The 16,911-nt window shown below is 57.8% G+C and overlaps 1 protein-coding gene across 2 annotated transcripts; it reads left to right on the top strand.

Annotated features, from left to right (window-relative positions):
• The first annotated feature begins 65 nt into the window (after nt 1-65).
• On the top strand, nt 66-14,410 carry LOC310844998 (D-beta-hydroxybutyrate dehydrogenase, mitochondrial-like). 2 transcript variants are annotated; one of them, XM_083739856.1, is made up of 5 exons: nt 66-295; nt 5,760-5,870; nt 8,016-8,160; nt 10,608-10,760; nt 11,300-14,410. In XM_083739856.1, exons 1-5 carry the CDS (start codon nt 77-79, stop codon nt 11,767-11,769), a joined length of 1,098 nt encoding a protein of 365 aa, XP_083595982.1. In that variant the 5' UTR covers nt 66-76; the 3' UTR covers nt 11,770-14,410. The 2 variants fall into 2 exon arrangements, with proteins under 2 accessions (XP_083595982.1, XP_083595983.1); XM_083739857.1 differs by lacking the exon at nt 5,760-5,870 and having other exon boundaries at nt 76-295.
• Nucleotides 14,411-16,911: the final 2,501 nt, after the last annotated feature.

The raw sequence follows: 16,911 nt of genomic DNA, 5'->3' as shown, positions 1-16,911 counted from the left end.
TCCTGCGCGCCCGCCCGGCGAGGAAGTGAGATCACGCGCCCTCCGCTCGCTCCCCCGCCCGCCCGCCCAGGAGGAGATGCCGCCGCCGCCGCCGCCGCCGCCGCCCCCGGGGGTCCCCGCCCGCCTCGCGCTCGGGCCGGCAGCGCCGCCGCCGCCGCCGCTGCTTCTCCTGCTGCTGCTGCTTCTGCTGCCGCTGCTGCTCTGGCTGTGGGGCGGGGGCGGGGCGGGGGCGCTGGGCGTCGCGCTGCTGCCTCTGCTGGGCCGCCGGCTGCCCCGTCGGGGCGGCGCCCTCGCCGTGAGTAGCGCGGGAAGGGGGCGCGGAAGGGAAGCGGGCGCCAGGGGGCTTCGGGTTGGAGCGCCCTCCGCGGCAGGCCTAGCCGGGCGGGGCCTCTCTCCTGCCTGGACTCCAAAGGGGCTCCGAGCCTCCGGCGTGCTGCCCTTTGCGCCCTGGGCTGGAGCCGGAGCAACGGGCGGGGGGGGGGGCAGCACACCCGCCCGACGCGAGACCCTCTGGCTTCCCGGGCAGGAGCCCCGTGGCTCATCCAGAGAGCTGCTGCCCTCTCGGGCCCTGCTCGGCTTCCTTGCCCTGGGCAGGATCCCCCCCAAAAACAAGAGCCCCAAGGAAGCCCCTCGCCTTCCTCCTCCCTTTCCCGTTGGCTCTGGAGTCTGTGTTCAAGTCTGCGCTCTTCCCTAGAACAAGCCTGGAAGCACGGGGCTCCAAAAGGGGGGGGGGGACCTGGGGTGCCAGAGCAGGGCGGCCTGGGAGACACCTGGGGGGACTGGGTGCCTCAGGCCTCTCTCTCACACACAGGGGCTGCTGGATCAGGCCCCAGGGGGCCCATCTGGTCCAGCCTCCTGTTCCCAGAGCAACTCTCTGCTCCTGCACTTTCCCAGAACTGGGATTCAGGAGCCGGGCTGGGAAGGGGAGAGTCTGGCCAACATGGCTGGGAGCCCGTCAGTAGCCCTCTCTTCCTCCTCCTCCTCCTCCTCCTCCAGGCCATGGATTTCTCCTCTTTTAAAGCCATCCATGTCAGTGGCTGTCACTGTCTCCTGTGGGAGGGAGTTCCACAGTTTAACTGTGCTCTGCATGAAGAAGGACTTCCCTTTCTGTGCCCTGAACCCTTTGACATTCATTGGAGATCCGTGAGTTCCAGTGTTGCCAAAGGGAGAGAGAAACATTTCTCTACCCCCTTTCTCCATGGCAGGCGTAACTTTACAAACTTCCCTCAACATCACCTCTTACCTTTTCTCTAAGCTAAAAAGTCCCAGATGCTGCAATCCACACAGCCAATGACTTAAAGCTGCCTTTCATCATGTCAGATTCCAGGGCAATTTACAGCTTAAAACACATTTACAGCAGACTAAAACTTGCAAACTGAAACAATGGAAGCCGTTCGGTTGCGTGCCTGGCGGGGCGTTGTTGGGGTTTTGTAACATTTCCTGTTTCTTGTTTGCTGCCTTGAGAATCATTGCTTGAAAGGCAAGGTGCAAATCTTCAAAGTAACAACAATTGTGGAGCCACCTCCAAGGAGGCTCCGCTGCCTTGTAGGCTAGGAAGAAAGCCCCCCCCCCCGCATCCTCTTTTCGGGGGTCAGCAAGGCGTGCCCCAGAGAGGGTGGGGTGGAGCCCAGCTCTGGAGCCCCTTTCTCTCTGGCAGGGGGGCTGCTGCACTGGCTTGAAAATCAAGGAAGCAGATTTTTAATTCTATTGTGTGATTGATACCATAAAGCACATTTGTCAAACCAATTAAAAACCTTTCCATCCCATTTGCTTTCTTGCCTTGTAATTGCTTAACCAATGAAAACAAATATTGCCAATCTTGGGCTCAGGTGGGGGGGGGGGTCGCTTCATCGTCTCAATTCAAATCCGTTGATTATGGCAACATAACTGCACATTTTTTCTTTATTTTATTAATAAATGAAAAATTTTCAGTGCGGTTCTTAATACCAAATTTTCTATCACGTTTACTCTGCAATCAATCACAGGAGGCTGTTCTAGAGTATGATGGTTCACAATGGGGTCATGGTCATTGTGGTTAAATTCTGAAAAACCACATTTTGTGATTGTCCTTAATTAGCTGCCTGGAGCAAGCTGGGAAGGCAGGAAAAGGGGGACACAGAAGACCCTGGCTAACATCTCTGTGTGCAAGGAGCCTTGTAGTGCTGTGAGACCCAGCCCCAAAACTGGACTCTGGGCTGCATGAAAAGCAGTGCCTGTGCTTAAGTGCCAACTCCCTTTGGGCAGCCCTAGCCAGCCTCCCAGTTCACAATGAATGAAAGGAGACGGTGGGTGGGGGGTGTCAGGATTTGCAGGAGTGCTCAGCAGACCGCTCTGCCTGCCAGTGGGAGAAAGAGGCCAGCTCAGCACTATGCCAGGAATGGAATCCGAGACCACCTTCCTGCAAAGCAGATACTCTCCGACTGAGTCACAGCCCCCCCCCAACAAATGGTCTTGCTTACTGTCATTGCAAGAGAGAGACAAAGTCACTCATTGCAGCCCCCCACCTCCTTTTTGGCTTCTGTGCAAAAGTCACATTGGCAACATGAAGATTTGGGGTTCCTGCGCAGCACAAAGGACTCTATTTAGCTGCAAGTAAACATGGCTCCATGGCTACAGCAAGCTCAGTGCTATTAGGAAAGAGCCAGGTTACAAAACGTGAAACTTGATTTAAACCAATAACTTTGCAGGATTTTGTTTTTCCCCCTTGGAGACTTAAGCTGCACTGATCTAAATCCCCCCCTTTGTGGACTAGGCAGCCCTTCTCAGCCCACGTGGCCAGGAGGGAAACTGAGTCAAAGGGTCCACAAGGCTTCCGGGGAGCAAACAAGACAGGAGAGTGAGAAGAGCCGGGGAGAGATGATGGGAGGTCAGGTCAAGGTGGGAGCCAGGCTAGAGCCAGGCAATGGCGGGATCCCCACCACAGAGGGGCTCCTGTTCGCCCTTGACAGAGGGCAAACCCCTCCTGTGCCTGAGAGAGGAATGTGGGGCTCAGAGTCTGATCCAGAGGCAGGCAAAGGTCACCTCTGAAAATAGTCCAGCTGGAATAGATCACCTGGAGGGGACAAGGAGGAGGGGAAGCCCAAGCCAGTGTGCCTTAGCTCAGCCCCTGCCCCATAGCTCTAGAAAGGAGTTGGGGCTGAGCCGGCTGGGAAGTGGGCCTGTGCAGGTTCCCTTCTTTGCCCCGCCTGCCCCAGGGAGCCGAGCGCCTTCTGCCCCCCAGCTGCAGAGAGTGGGGTGCCCTTTGGCTACAGCCACAGTGCTTGTCCACGGAGCACCCCAGAGGTCATGTGAGTTGGCCGCAGTCCTTTGCCAGGCAGGGGTCTGCAGGGAGATGCACACCGGTGGGGCCAGACTGCCGCCCCATGGTTGGTGGTGGGGCTGTGGGGCCTTGTCTGGAGCAAGCTGAGAATGCAGAGAGCTGCCTCCTGCCCAGTGGGACCTTGGCCGCCTGGCTCAGGACTGGCTGCACTGACCACCACCAGCAGATCTCTGGGGTCTCAGGCAGGGGGTCGCCTCAGCCTGGAGGTTCTGCCGGTGGGGAGGGGAGCTGGGATGGTGTGCCCCACGGAGCTACAGCCCTTTCTGGAGACTGTAAGTCATAGGGCTGTAGAGTTGGAAGGCTTCTGGCCCTTGGGGTCTCTTGCAACTCTACCATTCTACCATTCTAGGCACGTTCGAAACGTCGTGAAAATGCTCTTTTTAAAAAATGCATTGAATTTGCTCTCGCTCACGGTCGCTATCTAGCGTCACAATTGTATATCGCACTTTACAACACATCCAGAACGTTTTATTTGCTGCTGTCTAGCGGAGTCCTCCTCTGGGCCAGCAGGGCCTCCTTTGCTGTGGCTTCATTTTGGATCCAGGCTACTGGAGTTTCTTTTCCTTCCGGCTGATCTGCTGGACCAGAGCTGGCCCTGGGCACCTTTGCCTCACCTCTAGAGAACAGCATTTGCTTAGCCATTTGCACCAGGACACCAGGGGCTTCTGGGGGTGGTAGGGTTGCAAAATAGTTCGACAGCAATTTTTTTAGAAAATTGGGGGGGGGGGATATACATTTCCAACATGGGTTGCCATATGCCGGGGTTTCCCCAAACATTTCTACCAATCCTCAAATATTCCATTCGGACATTATTTTTGGGAGGACAAATTCTGGATACTGTATGTCCAGGAAATTCCGGACATATGGCAGCCCTAGGAGTTGAGCAATTTGTGCTTAAAAGTGGTTCCAAACAATCCTAGGTCCCAGCGCTCTGCCTTAACTTGTCTGGAGGTTTCCCAGTTTATTGCGCTCCCAAAGGCAGCAGCTGTTGAATCACCTTCAGGTGTGGCTCCGTCCGTTGGTCACCCCCCCCCCCCCCCGCCGTTAAGCTGGCCTGTCGACATTTGTGGATGTGGGGAGGGAGGGCTGGCAAGGGAGGAATGACGGTCTTCTTGTTCCTTTGTGGGCTTCAAAATAGCTCCTGCCCTTGGTGCCTTGGCCTGCTTCCAGAGCCGAGTTCTCTCCTTGGTCTGGGTGGGCAGGCCGTGTCCCGAGAGGACTTTCCAGGCCGGGTCACTCTTTCCCTCGCCCAGGGTGACGCAGGGGAGATGCCACCGCACATGCCAGGCCAGCAGCCCAGTCACCCGCCCTTGGCAAGCGGGCTCTCCCTCGCTCCCTCGCTTCGCACTTCCCGTTCGCTTGTCCTTGAGAGCAGTCGGGTCAGGTGAGGCCTGCCTGCCGGTTGCTCAGCAGCTTCCCAGCCCTGAAAAACCGGCTCTGGATCTGGCTTGGCAGCTGAGGCCTAATCCTTATCTGCCGCCACAACTTGTTGCGGCTGAAGCCACCTCCAGACGGCTCATTGCCCAAGGTGCCCAGGAAAGAGGGGCAGGAGAACGGGCAGGAAGGAGGACCCCCGGCCTGGCCCTCCTGGTGCAGGAAGGAGGAAGGGGCCCTGCCCATTGGGTGTCTCTGCAGCCCCCTGCCTCTGCGCCTGGTGCCCACAGGGGAGCAGCTCTTAACCCTTGCTGTGCCACCGGACATCCTTCTTTGCAGTGGGCCACCATGCGGGAGGCTTCTGAGTCAACCGTTGCTCCCTAGGAGTTGGCAGGAGACGCAGCACCTCTGAGCTTGCCAGGAGAGAGCGACAAGTGTGGCAAGCCACAAAATGGGGTGGGTTCAGAGGGAGGGTGACCCCCTTTGTGACTTCAGGGGGTGCAGATCAGGCGAGGCAAACTCTGCTCTCGGGAGGGGGGCGCTTGGCCGGCCGTGCTTCCTCCCAGCCCCTCTGGGCTTGCTCTTGCCTGCGTCTTCCCATCCTTAGCTGGAAGAGGAAGGCAGGAATGTTCCTGATTCTTTAAAGCCATCAATCTGCCCTTTGTTGAGCCTCTTAGGACCCGGATGGCTGAGAGAGGTGTGGGAGCAGCAGAGCTGGATCGGGACCCTCCAGTTGGGAGGGTGGTTGGGTGAAGCTGTCTCTCAGGGTGGGTCATTGGGGGAGAGAGGCCGACATCTCCTGCCGCCTTCCCCAAACCGGCTAAGCAAGGCGGAGGGCTTTGCCATGAAGACACGAGGCTCAGGCAGCTCCTCCCTGGTGCCTTGGCATCTCCTTCCCAAAGCTGAGCACGTCCTAACTAGGGAAGCAGGAGGGCAGGAGCCACCCAAAGGGCCTTGAGGGCCGCACGTGGACCCCTCTGGTCTAGAGCGTAGAGATGCTCTCTCCCTGGCGGCTGAGCCTTGCAGAGCCAGCCTCTGAGGGCCCCTTCCTGTCTCCCCCCCGCAGGCCGACGGGAAGGCCGTGCTCATCACCGGCTGCGACAAAGGCTTCGGCCAGGCCTTGGCCAGGCGCCTCCACGCCGAGGGCTTCACCGTCTTTGCCGCCTGCCTGCTCAAGGTGAGGGGGGCTGCTGCTGCCAGCCCAGCTGGACGAGAGAGGGGCTCAGAAGAGAAGCAGCTGCTGCTGTGCCCCCCCTCAGAGCACCCTTTCCCAGCCGGGTGCCCTCCAGAGGTTGCTGAACTACGACTCCGCTGGGAGTCCCACCGCCTCTGGAGAACATCACTTGGGAAAGAGGAGACTGGGGAGTTTAAACCGGGGACTGCTCATATTTTGTGCCCCAAGGGGGGCAGCTTCACCCAGGGGGGGCATTCCAGCTGTGGTGGATGCCATTGCTGCAAGCCACCGAGGTTTTTTTGGCATAACCTCATACAACACCGTGAGAGAGTGGGGTGCCAGCCCCCGCTCCCCCCAGCAGGGCGCCTGCTTCATTGTGTTCCCTTTTTGCTGCGGCCACCAAACTTGGTTGGATTTTGTGGGGGCAGATTGACTTGGGGGTGGGCGCAGATCAGGCCCCTGGCTGTGCCCAAGGGCAGACCCCTGAGGCCGGTGTGGGAGGCTGCGTGGGCAGGTCCTTCTGGGGGAATTTTGGAGGTCAGGGCCTGCCATTGCCCCTTCCCCACCTCCTGTCCCACAGACGGGCCTTGTCTGCTGGGTAAGGGAGCTCCCTTGGCTGGGGGGGGGGTGAGATCTCTGTGCCTGAGACAACTGCCATTCTTTTTCTTCTTCTTCTTCCTCCTCCTCCTCCTGCCAGAGAGGGCCTTTGGGTGGCCACCTCTCCAACTTCTTCCCCACCCGCAGCCGCCTTCCTGCCCAGGGTCACCCAGAGGTCCCCCAGCCGTCTCCTTTGTGGTTCAGGCCGGCCAAGGTGACCTCCCTCCCTGCATGCCTGGGAGACCTGGCAGGGCCAGTGAGCCCCCGCCCCCCCCCCCCAGGCGGCCAAGCCTGAAAGTTTCCATCCCAAGTGAGGTTGTGCCTGGCCCTGTTGCCATGGAGTCGGTGACGGCTCACTTTCACTTTCCCCGCACTGCAGGAGCAGCAGGTGCAGGTTCTTCATCACAGCTCCAAGCCACGTGCCCTCAGCCGCCTCGCCTGGGTCCCTTGTAAACATCCGGGGCAGCGGGGGACATCCGTGCGCAGGCAGAGAGAGGCCCCAGAACTATTCCTCTGGGCTCCTGATTCCCGTGGGACAGCGTCCCTTCAGCCCCTGAACCCGTTTGCAAAGCGAGGACCTTCCCCTGCCAGATTTTGTGTCTCCTGTTCCCAGAAGAGGGTGACATTCCTGGCCACCCCATCCCAGCTGCCAGGCTCACCGCCTCTGGGGATTCTCTGCTCTCCTTGCAAAGGGTTCGTGTCTTCCCTGTGGTTTCCAATGAAGTTGGGCAACCACTAATCCCATAATATGCCCTTGATCCCGAAGGCTTTCCCTGAAAAGCCCATCAGCCTCTGGATTTGCACAATTGCAGGAGTGGCCTTGCTGGTTTCAGCTGAGTCTGCAACCCTCTTCATCTGACTGTACACCCCCTTGGGCAGCCCTTGGCTGTGGGGCAGTTTATGAATCTGGAAATCCCTCCTGATGCAGCCGGCCCACATCCTCCATCCGTGGAGAGGAGAGCCAGACAGGGCGTCTCCACTGGGCTGCCAGGGCCTTTGGGGGGGGGGCCAAGTCCCAGTCCCCTGGCCTGCCTGGTGGAGGGGAGTGGGAACACCCACCGAGGACCCCCACCCACCAGATGGATGGAGATGGATGGATGTGTAGGAAGCAATATAATAATAACAACAATTCCTTCCAACCACCTGCGAGGCCACCCCTTTGCCATCTGACACAGAGCCCCTTTCCTTTGTTCTCTAAGTGGCCCATCACCCAAGCGATCTCCTCCTCCTCCGGAAGCTAGCCTGGCTTGTCTTTTAACACTTGCTGGATCCAGGGCTTGGGTATGTCTTGGCATTCAGCCTGATTCCCCAAACTCATTACACTATCCTGGTTTTCCATTCCCGGACACACGAAGCAGGTTTTAAAACACGGTTGCCAATATTGCCCTCTTTCCTGCAGACAAGGAAGCAGCAGCTGGGGGTCAGGGAGCTAAGTGCCAGCCCCCAGCAGCCCCCAGCCTGATCCAGGGGGCCCTGGGAGTGGATTGGAGGGGGCCCACTCCTGGCAGGCTACTGTGGGCAAAGGATTTCTTTCCTGTGTCTGTTGAGCAGGACCAAGGAGGAGACGGTGCCCGGGAGCTGGAGCGCCTGGGACCCTCGGGGCGGATGCACGTCCTGCAGATGAACGTCTGCAGCGAGGAGGAGGTGGCCAGGGCTCTCCAAATCGTGAGCAGGAGCCTGAAGGGGCCTGAGCAAGGTAAGGGCCCTCTGGCCAGGGCCAGGTGGGGACTAGGGTGTCTCTGCTCCCCTGCAGCCTGGCATCCCTGGTGCAGCTGCATAGCCAGAGGGGCCTGCTTGGTGTCTGTGGGGCGGGTGGCACAGAGGGGAGGCTGATCCTGGCTGATCCTGAGCAGGCAGTGGGGAGGGCTGAGGTCGGGGGGGGGGCTCAAAGGGAGGTGGCTCAGTTCCTGGAAAAGAAGCAGCGAATGGAGCTGGGATCACGAGATAAGGCCCTCGGAAGAGCGTGGCTGATGCATCAGGCCAAGGACCCATCTAGTCCAGCCAACCAGAGGCCTCCACAGGAAGAAGCCCACAAGCAGGACCCCAGAGCAAGAGCAGCTCTCCCCTCCTGCGGTTTCCACCCTGGCTGGTGGCCCCAAAGCCCCCTCCTCCTCCTCCTCCATGAATTGGCACAGTCCTTTGGGAAAGCCTCGTAGGTTGATGGCCATCGCTGCCTCCTGTGGAAGGGAGTTCCGCAGTTTATCTATGTGCCGCATGAAGAAGGCTTTCTTTCTCTGTCCTGAATCTTCCAACATTCAGCTTCATTCGATGCCCAGGAGTTCTGGAGTTAGGAGACAGGGAGGAAAACTGATCTCTGTCTGCTTCTCCTGCCAGGCCCAATTGTATAAACTTCCACCATGGTGCCTCTTACTCTAAACTAAAAAGCCGCCCCCCCCCCCCCCCGTGGCAGCATCAGAAGCAGCAGCACCGCCTGGGCCAGCCTTTCTGGCTGCTTCTGAGCCCCACATTCCGTGGGGCGGGATGAGGTGGAGGAGGATTGCAAAGAGCAAAGGAGGGCAAAGGCAAGGCAGGGAGGACTGTGCAAAGGGGAGTCAGCAGGAGGAGCAGAGCAGGGATCAGGGCCAGAAGGGAGGAGGAGGAGGAGGCTGGGCCAGAGCAGGGAGGGGTCTCCATGGGTGGGAGGAACGAAGCAGGAGAGGGTTGGCACATGGGCATGGAGCCAGGCAAACAAGAGGCTTTGGGCCGTCTCCATACAGAGCCCCGAAGATGCCCTCAGCTGAGCCAGCCTCAAAGGACCCCTTCTCTGTGCAAGAGGCAGGAAAGGAGAAGCCCCCCACCCCTGCAGAGACCTCTGGCCCCCACCCCAAATGCAGAAATGGTCCCCCAAGTTTCGTGGCGGTGGTGCTCCTGATTCTCTGTACAGGATCCTTCTGATTCAGAGACTGGGAGGTCAGGAAGAGGGGGCTGTAAGGAGGGGAGAGAGAGCTGCCCCATCTCTTCCAGACCCCTTGGGCCTCAGCTCACCCAGCCGTGGGTCTTGGCAGCCCCTGGGAGACTCACAGAATCAGAGCATGGGCAAGTTGGCGGACTCATCTAGTCCAACCTCTTGCAATGCAGGACTTGCCGGAAGGTCCTTGAGTGGATCTCTCGGGGTGGAAGTGACTGGGGGGGACCTTCCTGGGAAACTCTTCCAGCCTCTTTGCCAGAGCCTCTTTGGGGGCTGTTGGGGCAGCAAGGGGAGAGAGGAGGGGCAGCAGAACCCCCTCTGCGCCGGTGCACCTCCTGGGGCTCAGAATTCAAGGACAGAAGACACTGGGAAAGAGGGAAGGGAGTGGATCCGTGGGGAGGAGGAAATGACCTGGGATGGAGACCCCATGGCTCCCCCATGGATGTGTTCCCCCCCCCACCAGCCCTACTCATTTCAGCACAGAATGTGGGAGGGGTTTAATGGGTAGGAGAGGAGAGGTTAATTGCAATTTATCCCTCCAGGCTCCCACAAGCGGCGATTGTGTTTCAAAATCCCATTCTTGGCAGCAAAATTAAAAGCGTAGGAATTAGGCTGCTTTTGAGCAAGTCCAGCTTCATGAAGCAAGCCGGCTCCCCTTTCTTACTCAACAAACAATCAGGCAACAACTTGTAATTAAGTTAAAAATATAACTTATAATCTTGCAATGGTTCACAGCAATGGCAGCAGTAAAAATTATGCAGGCAAAAGACTTACATTTACAGTATAAGTAGCTTCAGGCCTCCAACACTGGCCAAAGGAAGAGAGGAGGGGACAGGAAGTACTATATGGAGGGGAAATGACATCACACAGAACCCTGTCTACCAATTGTGTTTCTATGGTCTGAGTATGTGCCAGTCAGCAATACGGCTCTGTGGTGTTAACCCCTTCTCATGCTAACTAGCAAGAATATGCACTTGTTACATTTGGCTGCTAATTTCGCCTTTCTGTTGGATTGGGGCCACTTCCCCCCTAGAAGTAGGCTTTGAGGCCACCTGACAGGGATGGTGCCTCTTGTGTCCCCCCCCCCCCCAGGCTGATTCTGGAAGTTCCTCTGGCTCCTCATTCATTTGGCCCTGGGAGGGGGCAGGGAGAGAGGGGGCTGGGTGTCCCCGGGGGCAGAGGACCCTGTTCCTGCGGCAGAACCACCAGGACGCATCTCCTGCTTTGCCTGACAGGTCTGTGGGGCTTGGTGAACAATGCCGGAGTCGCCTCCTTTGGGGACGTGGAATTCACCAGCGTGGAGAAGTACCAGAGGGTGGCCGAGGTCAACCTGTGGGGGGCCATCCGAGTCACCAAGGCTTTTCTGCCCCTGATCCGCAGGGCCCAAGGTATGGCATCGTCCGCCTCCTGAGGGACATCCTCCTTGTCACCCCTCCCCCCGCTGCGCTCGGTCCCTTTGCCAGGGTTTCCTGGTGCAGAATTGGGCCTGGGAGGGGCTGTCACAAGCCCTGGCAAGAGCAGCTGAGGAGCCCCTGCAGAAGGTGGGGCAGCTGGGACACGATCCTCCGGCTGCAGGATCCCTCCCTCCAGATCCTGCGGCAGATGGCTCAGCTCTGGAGCTCAGGCTCCAGTGGGCAGCCTCAGCCCGCGTGGATTTGCTCAGCCCATGGGGCAGTGGGACTTGGGGCCTCCACCACCGCTGACCTCCAAAGCTGCTGTGCAGTGAAACGGAAAATAATTTTGGTGCGGTGTGCTTCTGAGCACACACAGAGTTCCTTCCCCCTCTCTCAGTCACCATGGGGGGGGGGTGCTGGGAAGCTCCCCGATGAGTCGCTGACCTTTCCCGGCAGCCTCTGCCCCCCTTTGAGAAGGCCGGCCCCAGAGAGACTCCCTCTCGCCCAGCACCTGCCTCTCTGCTGCTTTCCAGGCCGCGTGGTCAACGTGAGCAGCATGCTGGGCCGCATGTCCAGTCCTCTGCGCTCCTCCTACTGCGTCTCCAAGGCCGGCCTGGAGGCCTTCACCAGCTGCCTCCGCCAGGAGATGTACCCCTGGGGGGTGGGGGTGGTCGCGGTGGAGCCCAGCAACTTCATCGCGGCCACCGGCATCCTGACCCGGGACGGAGTCCAGGCCGAGGCCCAGCAGATGTGGAGCGGGGCCAGCGCAGCCGTCCGCGCGGATTACGGAGAGGCCTACTTCGCGGAGCAGGTCCGCCGGATGGAGGGCTTTGTGTGCAGTGGCCTGAGGGACGTCTCCCTCGTGCTGGACGACATCACCGAGGCCCTGACCGCGCGTCACCCCTACACCCGCTACAACCCCATGGAGGCCCGCTGGTGGGTCCGGCTGCAGGCCTTCACCCACTTGCCCACGGCTCTGGCGGACTGGCTCTACGTCCGCTAGTCCCTCGCTGCCCATTGGCCTGGTGCCCAGTTTGGAAACAAACAATTCCTGCCTTGCGTGGGGTTGGGCTAGATGACTCTTGGGGTCCCTTCCAACTCCACAATGCTGTGGTTCTAGGATCCTACGCCCACATCTTGGCAGCCTGCCTGAGAGTCATCCATGGCAAGCCCAAGTGGCTCCTGAGGCTGGGGAGGGTGTCCTGTCTAGGCAGCCCTGGCAAAGAAAGTAATGCCGTCAGCCTTTAGCTCCTTCTGGAGTGAAGCTGCTGGGTGGGGGGGTGGGGGTTGGTGTCTTCCACTTCTGGCACCTTCTGAATGTGCCCACAGCAAGCAATGAGGTTGCCAGGAGACCCTGCATTGGGTGGGGGAGCCATTCAGATTCCGGGAGTGTAAATGGGCCACTGACTACTTGCAAGGATGCCAGCTGGCACCCCCCCTCCCCCCTCCCCCCATGCCAAGGAAGCAAATGGCTGCCTCTGCTCCGAAGGCCTCACAAAGAGCCTGCCCCGCAGTTGCCTGGGCAGGATCTGTCTCTCACAGGGGGAGGCTGGGGGATTTTGCTCAAGGAATTCCAGCACCCACAGAAAGACGGGGAGGGGACCCCCAGTGCAGAGCATCCCATGCCAGCTGCAGCAGAAACTTCCCCTTGCACTCAGCTGGGGCTCCCAGGAAGGGCTGCATCAGGCCCTGGGACACGAGGACCCTCAAGCCCACCCCCACCCCCCCAGGAGTCCTTCCTAGCCAGGCAGCTTCCACCCAGTCAGCCCTTTGACCCATCGAGCCCCCTCACGTTCTCTCCTGAGCAAGAGGAAAGGTCTTGGCCAGTTGGGCTGCCTGCCTGCCAGATCAGGCCAAAGGGGGCCCATCTGGTCCAGCCCCCTCTCCTCTCAGTGGCCAACCAGATGCCTCAGTGGGAAACCCACAAGCAGGATCCGAGCACAAGAGCAACGATCTCTCCTCCTGCACTTTCCCCGGAGGTGCGCCTGGAGATTGAACTGAAGACCTTCTGCATACAAAGCAACTCTCTACGTCCCCGTTTCCCGGGGACAGTCGCTGGATTCACAAATCTGTCCCCAGACAAAATCCGTCCCCGGAATGTCCCCGGATTTCATTTAATGTCCCCGGATTTATATTTTAAGTGTTGTAGATTTATTAGTAGGGAATGAATGTTGTGTGATTGGTTCAATGACACAAGACACTTCATATGGGGAATTCCGGCGAGGCAAAATGGCAGGAGCCACGGCAGTGAGCAGCTCCTGAAGGCAGCCAGAGCCAACTGCGCTACCAGCCTGGCTCCAGCTGCTGAGACTGCCACTGCCCCCGCCACTGCTGAGGGGGAACCAGGGATGCTCGTTGTGTCAACTGGGGGAACTGCTGACACACCCACCCCATGACCCAAATCGAGCTGGGAGTGAGAGCCAGGAAAACCCTGGAGCTGATGCAGGGAGAAAGGGGAGAGGAGAAGGAGAAGGAAGAGAGAGAAAGAGGAAGGAGAAAAAAGAGGGGAGCCCCAACCTTGTTACACCGCTGCTGCCACTGCTGAGGAAAAGAGGTAGGAGAGCGCTGGAAGAGCAAGGACACGTGGCCAAGCCCAGGCCCGACCCGAGACTCCAAGAGAGCAGGCCAGGACCCAGAGGAGACCACAGAAGAGAAGATATTACTTCTTCTTTTTAAAAAACTTTTTAAAAAATTACTTTCCCCCCTCTTTTAAAACAAAAAGTGTCCCCAGATTCTTTGGAAAAAAACTGGTAACCTTACTGTATCCGCCCCCCCCCCGCCACTGAGGAACATGGGCCTCCCCTGCAACAGTGGATGGAGAACATGCAGATTGTGGGATGGCAGGAGGCCCTCCTCCCTTCTGTGATCTCCCCTTTGCCACTGCTCTAAGCCAGCCAGGGGGCTGCGCTGGGATTAGGCTGAATGTCCCGAGAGCCAAAAGGTGGGGTTTGCGGGTTCCCTTAAAGATCTCTCATAATCCAAGCAAATGTGGCCAAGGTGTCTCTGGGCATACGCAGAGTGCGTTAGGCACACGCACATGCAGGCAGCACTTCTGCGTCAGAAGCAGCCACAGTGACCTCCTGGCTCTTCCCTTTGCAAAGGAGCACCTGCCCAGCCATGTCCCTCACGCCAGCTGGACCCCTTGGCAGGCTGCCCCCTAAGCAGGGCAAGGCCATGGCGTCCCGGGAGCCGCTCACCCAGTGGGCCTCTGGCCAGCTCAGGCATGCGCCAGCTGCTCTTGGGCCGTGCGTGTGACGCTGGGAACAAGCGCATGTAATTGGACTCGGCAGTCGCCGGAGGACTGGGCATAGTTTCCCACTGCAGATTCGCTCTCCAAAGACCCCTTGTGCCAACTTACAGAATTGCAGAGTGGAAGGGGACCCCAGGAGTCATCTAGTCCAACCCCCCGCAATCCAGGAATTGTAGCTCACAGAGCAGTATCCCTTTACTTTTCTGTGAGGGAAGCCACCCTGACCTGAGCACCGTGGGCATGCAAGTGATGCGAGGGGGGGGTATGCGTGTAACTTCATTCCCCCCCCCACCCCCAGCACTGCCCTTTGTCTGCACCATGAAATCATTGGAACACAATGGGCACCTGATCATCTGCACACTGAGAAAGAAATAAAGTGAACCATTGCAGCCCACCTGTGTCTCCCTGTCTCTCTGTGGGTCTGATCCTGCCGCCCTCTGGCAGAATCCACCCTTGTCAGAGGAAGAAAGCCTTATCCCAGAGGAAGGTGAAACGGGGGATTTCTGGGTTTGACACACAATGCTGGTTCTCCTCTGGTCAAGAGTGGATGTGCTGAGCTGCAAGGGGAGTCGTGCCCTGGAGGGAGAGGGGCTGCCATCTTTCCTGGCAAGGCTCCTGTGCTTGCAACGGGGGGGGGGGGGGCACAAGCAGAAAGGCAGCAGGGGCCACTCCTGACCCCCACAGACACACCAGGAAAAGGCAGGAGAACGCAGAGGAAGAACTCCAGCAGAACCAAGCCAAGGGGGGAAAATTGAAGGAAAAAAAGCATTGCTCAAAGCACCACTGCTGCTAGATGGTGGTGGTACTTTGATCTACTATGACATAATTCTCACTCTTAAAGAAGCCCACCCTGGGTGTTTCCTGCTCAGCTGGAAATGGCCCCCTCTTGGGTCGGGTGGTGGAGCAGGTGGATTACCTAGATTTCAAATAAGGTTCCTACTAGTGGAAATTATTAATCTCAGCCAGTTTTATGAATGGAGACTCGGGGAAAACATGAATGAATGCTAGAATGAACACTAGAAATTGTATGAAAGTGGTTTAATTACAAAAAAAAAAAGCCAAACCAAGGATTACACACATTAACCAAAGAGGTACCAGGTTGCCTGGACAAGCTGGGAACTGCCATCATCTCCAAGACACAGGGTCACAGGAGGGGGGCAGAATCAGGTCTTGGGAAATTACAGATAGCTATCAGAAGTGGATGGGACGCAGGTGGCGCTGTGGGTTAAAGCCTCAGCGCCTAGGACTTGCCGATCGAAAGGTTGGCGGTTCGAATCCCTGCGGCGGGGTGCGCTCCCGCTGCTCGGTCCCAGCGCCTGCCAACCTAGCAGTTCGAAAGCACCTCCGGGTGCAAGTAGATAAATAGGGACCGCTTACCAGCGGGAAGGTAAACGGCGTTTCCGTGTGCGGCTCTGGCTCACCAGAGCAGCGATGTCACGCTGGCCACGTGACCCGGAAGTGTCTCCGGACAGCGCTGGCCCCCGGCCTCTTAAGTGAGATGGGCGCACCAACCCCAGAGTCTGGCAAGACTGGCCCGTACGGGCAGGGGTACCTTTACCTTTACCTTTATCAGAAGTGGAAATGGGACAAAAGGACAGCTATCAATGCACAAAGGAGGAAATGTTTGACACAGATAAGGTAAAGGGCAATTACTGTGATTGGATGTGAAAGGAAAACGTTAGTGATTGCAAAAGGTGAAAGATGAGCAGAGACTTGTCTTTCCTGCTTGGTAGGTGGCCGGTCAAGCACACAAATTTCTGCAAAACACCACATCTTTCTGTGACATGGTGATGTTTGTATTACACTTGTGGGAGTGGGTCTTTGGGGTGGGGTGGGGGTGCGGGAACTGAACTTTTAAAAGAAGCTGCACCCTTTCTCTTGGGTCTTTTTTGCTATTTCAGATTTGGAAACAAAATAAAGACCAGGCCTTTCATATACCTTGCTTAGCTCCGACCGACAAGCAGGCCTCGCAGAATCACTGGTCCCTGGAGTGAGGGCTGGGCTGCAGCACCCTCCCTGTTTTCCTGGGCTCAGGCATGGGCTCAGGACCCCAATGGGTGGCCTGGATGGAGAGGCTGGGGCAGAGGGAGGACGCCTCTGCTTCTGTTTCCCTCTCTCTTGGCGGCCTTTGATGCCTCTGATTGTGCTGTCCTCCTGGATGAGTGTTGGGACCGTTGCTCCAACGCGGTTCTCTTCCTGCCTAGAGGGACTTTTCCAGAGCCACACTTTTGCAATGGATTGTCTTCCTCTCTGTTCTCCTCCTTTGGCCCAGGCTTCCGCCCTCTGGAAGAAGAAGCCTCCTTGAGGGTCCCTGGTTTGTTGTAGGTGCTCTTCCTGCAGAGAGCTGACCACCCTGACCCCCGCTTCCCTTTTTACAGCCCTCCCCCCATTTGGGAAGCTTCCTCTGTTGCACTTAGATCAGCTGGCCTTAGACCCTCCTGGCAATTGCCTTTGTCTAGTCCTACATTCAGTCTGATAGCCCTGTGGCTCCCAGTCAGCTCAACAGCACCAGCTCCTAGCTGACTCTCACAAAAAAGGCACGGAAGAGGGGAGAGGGGAACACATGACGGAGGGGCATAAGGTTATACCAGGCGTGGAGAAGGTGGACACAGAGAGATTTTTCTCCCTCATAATACTAGAACGGAACTGAATGGGAATTTAGGACAGACAGAAGGCAAGACTTCTCCATGCAATGCAAAAACTCTGGCACTCCCTCCCGCCGGACGCAGGGATGGCCATCAACCTGGATGTCTTTAAAAGACAATTGGACAAGGCTATCAGTGGCCATGATCCATAAGGGCCATCTTCCACCTCCACTGCCAGAGGCAGTATAGGAATGCTTGTTGTTGGGGGTGATAATAATAATAATAATAATAATAATAATAATTATTATTA

Source organism: Podarcis gaigeae (genome assembly GCF_964106915.1).
Source record: "Podarcis gaigeae genome assembly, chromosome: 5".
NCBI classification, from domain to species: Eukaryota; Metazoa; Chordata; class Lepidosauria; order Squamata; family Lacertidae; genus Podarcis; species Podarcis gaigeae.
This window is presented reverse-complemented; position numbering and strand designations above follow the sequence as displayed.